This window comes from Adiantum capillus-veneris, chromosome 21 (assembly GCF_014529385.1).
Source record: "Adiantum capillus-veneris isolate H3 chromosome 21, ASM1452938v2, whole genome shotgun sequence".
NCBI lineage: Eukaryota > Viridiplantae > Streptophyta > Polypodiopsida > Polypodiales > Pteridaceae > Adiantum > Adiantum capillus-veneris.
The window spans coordinates 113,324,021-113,338,579 of NC_140951.1; the positions used below are offsets into that span (position 1 = coordinate 113,324,021).

A 14,559-nucleotide genomic window follows, 5' to 3' on the forward strand; every position below is an offset into this window, starting at 1 on the left:
CTACTGTGCACCAGCATCACAATGTACTTCAAAGGATTTTTGAAGATTTGGCAATGTTAGAACAACTCCTGTAGTAAGCTTTTCTTTGAGGTTCTCATAACATAGAAATGGCATAGAAGGGAAACATGGAATGGGAACAGGATCCCCGAAAGGGGGAGAACGGGAATGGGGGATCCGTAATTGGAGAGGAGAAGGACAAGGGTAGGTAGCCTAGAGGGGGATTGAAAAAATGGAGATTCTATCGAGGATCTAGGTTTAAGCGGCCACAAGGTCCTCAAGAATGCTTCAAAAGGGGTGAAACGTTACGTACAAAATACTTAGAAAACTATTTGTTGGCCCTTAGAATAGGCCTTGACAACAGAAGCGGGGGATTTGATAAACCGAAGATCAATTTTATCCTCTCCTTGGCTTCTCTCATCTATAACCACCATTATTTAACCTTTGAGGATAGAATTTGGTGCCAAATTAAGGGCATAGCCATGGGTTCAAACTTTGTAGTATATGCATGCCTTTTTTTATTTTATGCTTTTTGGAAGAATTCTCTAACTTCATCCTCCATCCCTCTTTTCTCTACGATAAGCGCTTTATTGATGACTCCTTTGGAGTTTGGATTGGCTCTCATATAGCCCTCACCAACCATCTTAAAACCTATGGTACTCCCGCACAAAATCACATTAAAATCTCCTCACAAATCTCCTCTGCCTCGGCTACTATCTTGGATATTTCTTTCTACAAAGGACCCTCATTTGACTCCTTTCACCTCCTTAGCTCTCTTTGCTTTCAAAAACCCTTTAATACTTATCATTACATCTCTTGGAAATCTTGGCATCCTACCCACCAAAAGGTTTCCTTTATCCTAGGGGAACTCAAGAGATACATCATTCGCGAGAGCACCTACGAGGGATAGTTACACCTTCGTTCTCTCTTTTTTAAACGATTTCGAGCTAAGGGTTATCCATGTCGCTTTTTTCTTTCCTTGCTTTAACTCTATTTCATATAAAGAACGCCACCTCTTCCTACAATCTCAACCCTTGCCTAAATCCCTTCAAGCCTTTGTCAAAATCCCTTTTACCCCAATAACTCGCAAACTGGACCTATCGTGCACCATCAATAAATCTCTAAGCTTAGCTCTTTCTAGTCATCCCCATCTCTCATCCCTCCCCCCACCTACCATTTGCTGGAAGAATGGACCTAATGTTGGAGCCCTTTTGTCTTCTTGATAATAGTGTTGTAGCAAGTTGTAAAGCAAGAATATGCAAAGGTACTACTTGTATGAAATTCCTCCCACTTGTACTATCTTGGACCACCGCTCGTGTTTTTTAATCACTTCCATTTTCTCTACATTTAGACAACCTTGAAACCTCCACCCGTTAAATGTTACCATCCACACTTGGAATTGTAAGGATGGTCTCGACCCAACTCATCCCTTTTTGAAACTCTTGTATAGAACTCCCCCACCCTAAGTCTTTTTGTAAGCACCACTGATGAGCAATTACATAGCGAAACATGTTTGGTGTTTACACAAGATTGCCACAAAAACCCCAACCCCACCTCTCTTTCCCCTCTCCTATGATCCATGTGTCTCCCCCCTTATTTTTCAATGACTTGTTTATTTTCGTGATATGTATAAACTTACAGCTCTCTCCCGTCTCCCTTGCATCCTCAAGGAGTTACTCGCTCATGCACTCATTGAAATTTTTAAAGAAAATTTGCAGTTAACCCTAGTTTATTTTAGGTGTACCACAAAATGCTCATAAGAGATTCTTTGCTGTTTGTGGACCAGTGTCTACAAGACGTTTTGACGATATTCAACACTTTTTCAGAATGGGCATCAAAGAAGGTTGTAAGGCAGGCTGACATGGATACAATGTTTATGCTCAATGAAACGGTCAGATTCTTATGCTCATTCTCTGTTCTAGGAACTCATTGATCACAATTTTCAAGCATTGCCCATTTCTGTGACATGCAAATGGGATGGCGAGAGGCTTTTTCTTGCTGCGACATCAACACACCATCAGCATGACTCGGTTAATAAAGGATTTGTGGAGGATCAACATGGCCACAAGTATACGGTTTTCAAGTCTCCGGTCTTAGGTAAAATAGATTTATTGATGACATACACAAATGGTTTATGAGAATTTGTTTTACATCACGTCAATTGACATTTATTCTGCTTTGAAGGAGATACTGGTGCTGAAGATGATGGTGCTCCAAATGAGGGAGTCATAGAGATCATGCAATCACCAGGCCTCACGGCTACAGTGAAAGAGGCAGACTCAATAGGGTCAGATTTACCAATGCTAGCTGTGGAAAAAGCCGAGTATAATAGCATGGTATTCAATGATGTTGCAACTCTGGATGTTGGCAGACGGTATACCACAAACAACCCACAAACACCAATTCTAGAAGATTCGTTACCCCCAAACCAAGGTGCCAATGTTCTGCCAAGTCTGCCTCCACGCGAAAACAATGCAAAAGCAGATCATTTCATGTCTGTGCCAAAGGTGGCATATGTCTCTGTTCTTCCAACTACTAATGTTGAAGTAGAAAAGGAAGAAACCCCTCCCCTTAAGAAACAGAAAACAGACTCTCTCTTTGATATGCTTCTAGGGCTAGGAGATGGTACACAGAGAAGTCTCTTCTAATTTTAAGCAAAATCAAAGGAAGCTGCAAGTTTCTGAAAGGAAGCCGTCTAGTTTCTTTCTTAAAAAGAGCGTTTTGCATGCAAAGGGATCATATCCAACAGATGAGGTTAATTGAGTTAGTTGGGATGGCTTGATGAGCATTAGAATACTTGTGTCGCTAGGTTGAAAACCTGTGACTGGATATGACATACATTGGTGGATAAACCCTAGGAGGAATTGGCCCCAACCCTTGTGGAATAAATAGTTAAAATTGGTGGGTGTCAAACCCTTAGGTAGTATGTCACCTGATTGTATTTCATTAATGGTGCACCTGATGGCTTTGTAACCTGCCATCTTTGCTGGTTTGGGGGTTCTCTCTATGGATCTGCCTGTGGTTACTATAGCTTCCCCGTCGGCCTCTAACAAGGTAAAAAGATAGCTTGTTCTGCATAAGTAATGGTGTCCACCCATGGTGAAATGGTGGGTTACTGTTCTTAAGCTGTGAAATTCTTTTCAATAGGATGGGAGATTTTGAAATGGGTATTCCTACATCGCTGTATATCTGAATCAGTTAGGGTAAAGGACCCAGTTTAGAGACACTCACGAAAAAAAGTGTAATTTTGGGCAGGATTTTGCAAATTTGGTCAGATTTGAATTTGGAAAATTGCATGAGATTCCTCATGCTAAGGCGGATTAGGTAATACCAAGATTGAATTTTTCTTTATTTAATTTGGGTTGTCAATTTAACAAAGTTTAAATTTTGAGGTCTTTTATGGGTTAGAGACACCCAAGGCCTAGTAGTGGGACAGTTTTCAACAAATCACAAGTTGACACATAAGCAAGATTCCTAGTATTTCCAAATTTTTGTTTTTAAATTGGGGCGTATGACTTTTAAAAGGCACCCGTGTTACAACTCGCTCCTTTACCCTAAAGACCTCTTAAAATATTGTCGTGAGACCCATCATGGGAAGGCACTTCGGCCAGTCGGAGGACGTATAGTAGCAAAATCCTATATGTGATCTTTTGGATTGGAGAGTTTATTTGATTGTTTTTTTAAGAAAAAGCTGTTTTTCTTGAAAATTATGAGAAAGTACTTGATAAACACGTCACTAGGAATCACGTCTTCTAAGATTGTTAAGTTATAGCAGAAAGATGGTTAACAAACTCTTAGAAAGTAGAGATATGCTTAAAGGCTTGTACACATTGCCTTCAAAAAAAATTTAAAAAGAAAAAGGAAAATTTGAAACTAAAACTGACTTGATTCAAATTCCTATGGAAATGTAACATAGATTATCGAACATGAATAAGAATAGATCTAGTTTGACAAAAAAAGGTTAAAGATAAACACACATGGGTGAGATTTATAACATGTAGAGGTTCTTTTGACACCCGTAATACCAACTGTGAACTAATCAATAATCAATGGGTTTTTTCTACAGTGATGGATACATATAATAGGATTCTCTTATTTTTTCATGTTTGAAGCTTGACGTAAAGATTGTTGGATTTCTAAGAGGGTGTTAGGAGATTGTCACGACAAAATGTTTATAGCATAGCTTTTTGGCATTGACATACAGTGTCAATACTCAGAGAAGCGACCTTATGGAGCATGGAGACGTGTTGATTGTCAATCACAACGAAGTGAACATATGTAGGAAGATACACACGAGCAATCACGAATTAACAATCGACAATCAGTTGTTAGGATATACTATCGATCTCGTAATTGTTCGAGCTTGGAATGCTTCAAAACTCTAGGAAACTATAGGTTACAACTATTAGAATAATTCCAGATCATGAAAAGGTGATTCTATAGTTTAGACAAATTGCAATCCATCGTTTGAAAAGTCATCAAAACTTGTGCAGCGATAGTTTAACAACTTTCCCTACGGCCTAAGAACAACCTCCTATTAGGATTGACATAAACTTGACTACATCACTAGAACAATACATTAAAACTTGCATAGTCTATATACTAGCCTTCACAAAATTGATAGTGAATACACTCAAAAGATAGAGCAAGAGAAGAGAAGAGAAATGCAATGCACTTGATGGAATTTGATTTGGATTACCACATTGCAGGATAATGATTACAAAATAACTCTGCTCAATTCATTGCTTCACTGTACAAAATGTTATCTTTTATACTTAAAGCTTTTAAAAAATGACCTTTAGACTCAGTTCTCATGGGCAATATATATTTACATCAAAATTATGTTGTTCAAATCCAATTACATCAGCTCCATTTATATTTACCATCCATGTAATCAAAATAGGACTACAAAATGAGGACTTCAACAAAAAATTAGCTAATAAAGATATTCATAGTTAGCATCTGCAAACACTTTCCCCTTCCCATCTCATGTGATCCCATGACACGATCATATGTAGGTTGTTCTTTGGGCTGGTTGTCTTTGGGGGAGGAGCTTCAAAACTCCTTTTTAGTGGATATGATTCAAGACTTGCTTTTCTTTCCTTGAGTGATTTCTTTCTTGATGTGCTCTTGTTGGTTTAAACATTGTTTATTGTTCTCCATATAAGTTGAATGTTTATATGCCACTGATAATGTACATAAACTTTTAGGTGATGTATGCTTTTGTTGTTGAAGCATCATGTAAGCTACATCTTTGAGTGATTTAGATATCATAAAACTTGTTGCAAACTAAGTGACTAAAATCACGTTTCTCTTTGATGATCGTAACTTGGCCAGAAACTTTGAGCAATTTTAATCTAACTATGAACAAACTTCACCAGTAGACTGAAACTAACCTTAAGGAAAAGTGTAAAGACTAGTAGATAAAAATAAGGTTGGGGTCATGGAAGTATGATCCATCTATTTTGGTTCACTCCATTTTTGAAGATAGGGTTTGTATGAGCATGATTAGTACTTTGTTTTGTATGATCGTTTTGAATTTGGATCACTAGTTTCAATTTTATATTAGATATCGTAAATTTTAGGTTAAGAATTGAACTTTGGTTTGGTGCCTGTTTCTTTGGATGCTTAGCCCCATCGTGGAGATGACCTCATGATGGTGCTAGTGATCCAATTATGCTTGCAAAGTAATTCCGTGTGTTATTGATTCCAAGTCTTTGAAGTCTCACCATATTTGAAGCACTTTGTTAGTTCATTGTTAGTGGTTTTGTGGTCTTGAAGGTTTTGTTAGCTTTCTTGCTTGACTTGTCACCGCTTGCAAAGTTTTGTGGGAATATAGATTCTAGGGACGATGGACATCATTTTTGGTGTTTTGCAGTTAGGATTGTACCATGCATTCCCCATGCTATGTGGGTCATTTTGGCAAAAAAATTCTCTGAGTTAAGGTGTTAAATAGTTGCAAGTGCAATTTCTAGTCAGCCACCACATAGATTTGTGATTGTTGCCTTGACCATAGATATTTATAGCAAAATACTTATGACATGTGTGGAGGTATATGGATTGCGATCTGTGTATCGTCAGTTTTACTAGGTTTAATGATACCATCTACTAGGCAACATTGATTTGAGCTTGTGGTGGGAGTCTTGTGTGATTTAGAGCCCCATAAGCCCTTCGAATGACAAACTTTGAAATTGGCCCATCTTGTGATTAAAGGTAATCTATAGATCCAAAGGAGTTGAGATATGAAGAGAAAACTTAACAAATAGGTGCCAACACTATGGTGATGAAATATTTTTCCTTTGTGAAAAAACTTTCAGTTCCATGATATTGAACAAGTTGGTCAAATTTGACTTTTTTCCGTTGGAGTTGACCTTTGAGGTATTTGGAACTTATTTATACTACTCCTTATGAGAAATCTGTAGTTTTTTATATCTTGTAGGAAGGTTGCACAGCTCGAAAGTCTCTAAAATGCACTTGACCTTGATTCTTCGTGCATTTTCCATTTTTTTGTATTGAAGCATCATTGCTGACCTTGAAGACTAGGTCAAGTCCATTTTTTGTGATGGAGCATTGTTGTTTACCTCGGCGAAGGATGAGAGACCAATTTGTAATCTTTTTCTTCTTTTTCCATATCGTTTTGGTTGTCCGTGGCTTCTCCTTCCCATGTTTGTCGGTATGGTTCTTGGGTGACTTTGGTGAAAGTCTCCTTCTTAGTGTGTTCACCAAAAACCTTTTCAAGAACCAATGGAAAGTTTTGAAAATCTATTAGCTTTTAGAGAAATTTAGCCGGTTTTTATTGGTTTTTACATTAAAATCCTCAAAAATTGAGCCAGTTTCCTTTAAAACCCTCATTTAAGGAAACCCTCAAACTAACTGAAGATTTTCAATTTTTCTCCTTAAAAAATACACTATAGGCCGGTTTTCTGTGAACACTGCTCCTTCTCTTTGACGGCCCTCTGGCTGGCGCCCATATGACTCTATCCCACAAACCCCTTGTATACTAACCCTTGTTGACTATATATGAAACATAGCAATAAAGGTTCCACACAAGGCTGAGAGCTTGACTGTGTGCAATTATGCCTCCTCTCTCATCTTCTCCTTCCCCCTTCCTCCACGCACTCTCGTGCATCCCCACAACTGATACCAGAGCCATTCGCTGATCCAGAACCGGCTCCCGCGTGTGCGTGCTGAAGGCATGGAATCTTGAGGGGTTTTGAGCATCTGCAGAAAATCGGGCAGAGAACCGAGCAGCAGGGGGCTCTATAGTGAGAAATTGGGCAGCCATTGCAGAGCAAGTCGAGTAGCGAAGAGTCGAGTTTTGAAGGAGAGCAGTAACTATGGTTGCGGCGAGTAAAACTAATAATATAATTGAAGAGAAAGCAAAGATTCAGACAGTAACGAGTCGCACAGTACATAAAATCAAATTAAGCAATTTATTTCCTCAAAGGTGTGCGTGTAAAGGTGTTTTCGTACACCTTCTCTCTCTCTCTCTCTCTCTCTCTCTCTTACACACATACACACACACACAAAAGATGTCACAGGACAAAAAACAGCTTAGCTAATGAGCTTTACAGCTACATCTCTATTATGCCGCCTATCACATGATCACACACACAGCTATCACAGTAGAAGCAAGTATTTGGCCCCTCTGCCAAAGGCACGATACGAGTCGCCAAGGCTACCCCATACTCCCGAGTGTGGTGAGCACAGTTAAAATATCCTCGTAGCTGATAACCATAACTACGGTATAAGAAAATCTTCTGAGGAGGTAGAAACTGGGCTAGCAGATATAGCCGATCTGAGAAACCAGGCTTTATGGAATGCTCGATATAATAATACTTAGGCCCTAGACCCACTGCTTCAGTAAACATCGCCAATCGGATATTATTTTTGAAATGTTCACGACCCCAAAGTGTCACTCTGGTCACTCGATCCTGATATGTCCACCACTTTGTTTGAGAAACAGAGGTTCCTAGCTGCGGGAATAGATGCTGTTCATAACGGAGTAATGTTGCTCGACGTATAGACTCATTTGACATAAAGAGATGTGCAGTTGCTATGAAAAGAACCTGGTCATGACAGTAGGCCATAATACACCAAGGATGCAAAATAGATGAAGAATGCCAAACTCTGGAATGATACTATATACTTGGGGCTTTATATTTGACTAACCATCTCCAAAAAAAACTTTTTTAGGAAAGTGTGCCTAATATGGTGTTGTCTCACATTTTAAAAGGTTTTTTTTACATTATTGTGCGGGTGGAAACCTTGTAGAGGGCATGGATAGCATGTATAAATACCTACTATATACCCGAGACTTGATACAGCTTACTAGATATGGGTCTAGAGACCTGGGTATAAATATGGGAATCATTGCTATTTAAATTTTACCTTGGGGTGATGTAGTCTGTCTGACCGGGGTTTACAACTAAATTGGTGAAAACCACTTACTCTGGAAATGATACTCCAGATTTGTTTGTTTAACCAACCATTTAGAATTAAAACAGGTTATTAACTCCTGAGACTTATTATGGTTTGGAGAGTTTTCCCAAAAAAATATCATATACTCACAGTATAGAAAGGTGTTTTACACTAAGGAAATGCTAAACCCTAAAGTCATGCTAGCAGATTAAAAATACCTACTGGGGTGTATATACCCGACACCGTATTTAATCGCGTCTAGTGAATAATACCGGGCTTTTTATGGGAATATATGCTATACCATTGTGGAGGTGACTGTCCGACTTGGCTTCACATTATTTGGTCTCAGTACAAATCCTTAAATTTCTGTAAGCGTGGCTTATGGTCCTTCTTGCATCCTCTGCACGCCACCGCTTAGGTTTTTGTGGAAAGGCCGGCGATGATAGACTTCCCCGCCATTTTTTCTTGAGCAGTAGGTGATGATATTGTGGAATCTTACCTGCTAAACCTCTGGATTCTGCCTCCGGGTCTTAGGCTCTGGGGGATACTGGTGTACGTGCCTGGAATGACGTCCTCGATTGGGGGCTTAACCGGTCCAACTCAACTGTCGCGTCTGCTGCAGAGGAGCATCAACTATTTAAACTTGACTTCTAAAGGTGAGTTATCATACTCACATAGCTACGTCTCTGTTATCATTTTCCTGTGTGTGTTAGTTCAAAAACTTTGCGTATTCCATCTACTGGTGGCTGTGGCTCAAACATGCCGAAAAAATCGGAGAAAGCTAGTGTGGAGGCGTCATCATCTCCTAATCTTCAGGTTAATAGAAATTCTCTGTCTTGCTCTAAGGAATTTCTTTATACACTATGTAGCTTTGCTGAGGCTGTTTTCTGGGAAATTTAAAAAAAAAACTTGTTAAATAATCTCCGGATACTGAGTTGTCATGTGAATGGTGTATGAGGAGATATAAGATTGGCTTGCTTTGTCATCAATGCAAGTTATGGTTTTGCTTTAACTAATGTGGTATGGGTCCGTGAAATCAGTGGATGGGGAAAGAAAAATCTGGTTTTTTATATCGTTTTCTGAGGGGATTAGTCTGACACTGTCGGATATGGAATAAAATGACTTGAGCATGTATAATGGCATGTTTATAGAGCGGACTGCATTGGAAAAAGTAAAGTTAAGCCGGGTTTGATCAACTAGTTGATGTATGTCTCGCTGGTCTTTACATAGAGCCAAAAATTCACAAAGATCTAAAAAATAATAAGCTAAAAATAGTTTGCTTATAATGTCAGAAACTTATGTCTGTTGTAAAAACTAAGAAGTCAGAGTACAGTTATTTCCATGAGTTGACCTCAGACTGAATAGACTCAGATTACAGGTATCGAATTTTGGAATGAAGAAACTTTGAATAAATTAAAGGATGTTTTCTGATTTACTATTGGATACTGACCTTTTTCTTGTGTCAAAATGAAATTATCTCTTACTCTAGAGGCTGGCAAGTGTTATCCGTTTGACTGATGGTGTTTGTTTTCATAAAATAAACAAAAAAATACATATATATAACCTGGCTTTGGAATCTGACTCTTACTGGTAAGGGAAGAAGCGTGGATGGCTCAAGATAAACTTAGAATTACCTCCTAATCTTGAGGTTAACAAGATTTTTTTAATTCCGATATTTTGCCTAAAAAAAACCAGGTAAGTAGATGGTTTTTTCTTGCTCCGATGACTGTTCTTAAAAAATTCATAGAGAGAAAAGTATATGGAACGGGGTTTTGCTTCGACTAAAGATGTGTTTTTGCTATGTAAAGTAGTGGGAGACCGGCTCTGAAACATAGCTCTTCTTGGCATGAAGAAAGCGTTAAAATAAACCAGTATCTACTGAGTAATGTTTGATGGAAATGAAATTAAAAAAAAGGGAGGGAGACTGTTTGACTGGTTTTTTTTGTGTGTCCTATATAATTTGTTTTTGGAAAAAAGCAGATTGCCAAGTGTATGTCTTATCCTTTGACTGCATAAAAATGAGGATAAAGGACATGAAGGGTATATAATGTTGACTCTGGTAATATTTTTTCTCAAATGGGTAATGTACTCATGAACGATGTACTGCAGATCTGAGAATAACCTGTCTTACACTAAAAGAATGAGATATTTGTAAGTAGTTGGATAAGTTTGTTGACTTTGCTGAGGTAATTTCGGAAAAAGGACTTACCCGGAATTGAATCTGTTATTAAAATCTGGTGCCTATTTTAGAAAAAACTACTTGAGAGGATTCAGAGGTCATTCAAAACTTTTTTTTTTTGGAAATAGTGGCCAGGCATATTATTTTACAGTAGGGTATGATAGGTTTCGCATACCTGATTATAAGATTAAATGAGGTTTTTTTAACTCAACTTTTTTACAAGTAAGATTGATCTTTTTTACCGGTAGCCTATTGTACTGAAGCGGCTAAAAAGGTTATTCTGTGTACTGGCTTCGGGCATGGTGCCCTTGATGCTGACTTCACATACCGGACTAAAGGTTAAATAAAATGCAAGTTTCAGCATTGTCATATACTATACGAATAGAGGTAGGTTCTGATTAACCTATCACTTAGTTCAAAGAGGTGATAGATTTCTGATGGCAGAAGTTCGGTCGAACCTTGGCTTCTCAATTCCTTTTTAACTTCTTCTGCTGGCTTCTTTTTCTCATTTAAAGTATATAGGCACTTGGCCTTACCTAACATCTTACTAGTAAGTTTGATCTCGATACCACAAGGTAAAACATATAGTGACCTTAAGTGGATCCTGGCTGGTTAAATCTGATGTTTTTTATAGCAAAAGTTTTTTTCGGATTTAACTAAAATGATACTCTGAATTTACAGATTACTTCAGTGTTACTACCCTAACTTCTGATAGTTGATAGGAAGGAATGCATGATATGGTGTTGAGCATGGCATACAGTTCCCTCTATCTGGGCATAACCTGAGATTCGTAAATTTTTTATTTTTTTTTCCCGGACCGAGTCTAAGTTGGCTCACTATGACTAAGTGGTCCAATATATTGTAGTATACATTTTGTTAGCTGGGATATGGCAGCAGTAGGAATGACATAACATGAAAGTAAGGAACTTTGGGAATAATGGTTATGATTTTTTCTCTAAAGAAGGGGTATCTCCGCTAGGTAATAAGTGGTAAAAACTAAAAGTATTTTGGGGGATATCTTAGCCCGATTATAAAATAAGTCCCGAATAAGAGGCTATATTACAAATGTTGTTGATAGACAAGGTAGTGGGTATTTTTTCAAATAGAATAATCTAGTTAGGGATGAAGTTTTGGAAATTTGTTTTGGTACTTAAATTTTTTTAAGATTAGAGAAAAAATAAAACAGAATTTATGGCTGCTCTATGGGGTTGGGTACCGTTTGTATGAGATTGGTTGAGAAGCCAACGATCTTCGTTCTTACCATTTTATTTTAAATCAAATAGTCAAGTTAAGGACCATGTTTTTTTTATGGTGACCTGGATAACAAATGGGATGCCCAGTATCACCTGCGTACAGTCACGTGCTAACGAACTGTTTTCTTGTGGCTATGGGTGCAGGTGAGGGCTACCTTCCTTGATTAAAACGTCCACTTCTTAATAAATGGTGGATCTCGTAGTGTGATACAAGATTTCCCAAACTTTGGGTTTAAGGATTCTTGAGCTGTATTTTGTTATCTTCATTACCTTGTACATAATTTATTTTCAACTGCAAATAAATTACTATGCAAAGCCAGTGTACTTTTCTTGAATTGTTGTCTGTGAACAGTTAGTGTTCGTTTGCGTATAATTTTATAGATTTAGAATTGCTACACACACAATAAACGCAAAAGAGAGATTGACTTAGCAGTTTTTCTCTCTCAGACAATGACTCTAGAAACTTTTCCCTATTATAGTATAAAGTTTATACTCTAATAGGCAGGGGTGCTATCACACAGTCTCTGTGGTTTTCTTTACCTGACTGGTGAAAAGGTTGATAGCACTACCATTCCACTTTATATTCATGCTTCTTACTTTACTTTAAATACTATCATTTACATAATCTATTACTTCTGTTGACCAGGTCGTGGGAAAGCTCACTGCAAGAATGAAAGTATGCTCTGACCCTGAAAAAAGAGCTCTGATTTCAGAGAAATTACATCTAGCTAAAGAAATAGAAAAGACCTTCCCTTGTATCTCTCATAGGACTAGGCCTTATCTTCATAGGGCTGTAAAATTCAAAATTGTAACACTGTGTATTAGATCTTCGGGTCTATGCTCCTAGACTATGGAGTTCTAACTAATGATAATTTTGCAGATTGTTCCCCTTTCCCAAGGACTGGCTCTTCCTGTGGAACCCCTTTCCCTAGCCTCGCTTCTTGTACTAAAATGTATACAAGATAGAGAAGCTTCTACCCTAATTTATGATGCTTCAAAGGAGTCTATAGAGGCTATCTCTTGTCGAACTGATTTCATTTGACCTATGGGTTAAAGTACTAGCTCTTCTTGTAAAAAATAAATCGGATGGTATCAACCTTTTGATGGAATTTACTTCAAATCTGGCTGGACTTTCCAAAGCACACATTCAGGACTTAGCGTCTTTTTCTTCCAAAGGTTCAAAACTGTCGAATCTTCTTAGAAAATTTTGTGGGCTTAGTCCTATCTTTGTTACTGCTCCCTCTACACCTATTGTCCCTCCTCCGAATAGTCTCTTTTGTAGAGATGCAGCTGCTTTAGAAGCTGTAAAGGAATTTCAAAAAGACCTTTGTTCACTCAGTGAAGCCTCGCTTTTGGACATGGTACCGAAAGTCTCGAGGGCCTTTCCTTTTTTACCATCCCGACAAGTTGAGGTAGAATCCTTGGGAGTCGAGCATAGGTTGTGGTTGTTTCCAAATAAAGGATTTCTTGCACCCATATCCATGGAAACCTGGGTCTTCCTTGCCAACTTGGCCCCTGCTACTATTGAGGAATGCAAACTTAAAGTTCTAAAAGGGATCCAGCTCTTGGACAAAGGGGATCTGATTAAAGATCCTTTCAATATGAGTTTCCTTGATGACAAAAAATGTAGTTCGAATACAGGGCTATATGCAAGGACTAAACGAGTAATGACCTTTAGCAAAAGCAATGCTGATTACTACACCGAGATAGTGTGGAATGTGTTCAGGCCTTACCTTAAGTGTGCTTGCAGATTCTTGGACCCCAAAGCCTCTTGCGAGTCAAGCATTATTTGGTTTGACCATGCTATTTGGTATGCCCTCAACAATCTACCTAGTATCTTTCCGGATAAAGCAGAAGAATTTCACCTTTCCCTCTTTTGTTCTTGGCTTGGTGGTCAAGCGAAAGATCTGCTCTTAGCTCAAATTGCCTTTATTCAGTATAGAGCAATTATGCGTGACACCCTTGAAGAGCTTGGATCTGATGGATGTGGGACTTTGCTTACCACTTATGGCGGCTTTAAAGGTATCAAAAGTATAGTTATCCAAATTAAACCGAATATTGAAGAAGATGAATCTCAAGTTTCCAAACATCCTAATACTCTTGTCTCTCCGGCGGCATCTTACACCTCTTTCCTAACCCCCTCTTCGAGTGATTCTGTGTTTGGAAGAGGGAAAGGTAGAAGTTTTGTGAGAGGTAGGGATAGAAACCTTTTGGATATGTAATATGCAGGATCGATGGATTGCTTGCGGAAGATGATACCTACCTCCAAAGGAAGAAGTGTGTAGTAAGATTTTCACACATTGCTTGTTTACAAGAAAAATTTTGGATTTCTTTACTCCCCAAGCTATCTTTGCAGAATGTTTTGGACATATTTTTGGGTCAAATGTATTACTAAAGGATGTGATGATTGGTTGGAAATACTTGCCGCCTATTAAGAATCTTTTTTATTCCATTACGTTTCTCCATAATAATGAGATACCTATCTGCTCTTGTCATCTTTTTAAAAACTTCTGTAAAAACTTCACTGAATTTGGTTTACATGTTTGTACATCTAACTTAGAAATCGTTTCGGATCCTCAAGTAAGGAGTCTATTGAGTAATGGCTTAAATCATATTCCTCCCTTTCCGCTAAATCCTCAAAGTGCCTTATCTGCACTACTTGAATGCCTGGTCGACTTGGCCTTAAAACTCCAACTGGAGGAGGACGTT

General features: G+C 38.2%; 1 protein-coding gene across 4 annotated transcripts in view; it reads left to right on the forward strand.

The window, feature by feature from the left end:
• Positions 1-2,687, forward strand: part of LOC147431561 (uncharacterized) — a 70,955-nt gene extending 68,268 nt beyond the window's left edge. For 3 of the 4 annotated variants that reach the window (XM_086494117.1, XM_086494116.1, XM_086494118.1), the window contains 3 exons: positions 1,784-1,840; positions 1,920-2,094; positions 2,182-2,687. In XM_086494117.1, the coding sequence (XP_086350243.1) occupies positions 1,784-1,840; positions 1,920-2,094; positions 2,182-2,645 (696 nt within the window). In that variant the 3' untranslated portion in view covers positions 2,646-2,687. The remainder of the gene's footprint in view (positions 1-1,783; positions 1,841-1,919; positions 2,095-2,181) is intronic. The other variant, XM_086494119.1, reaches the window with a different exon arrangement.
• The last annotated feature ends 11,872 nt before the right edge of the window (positions 2,688-14,559 follow it).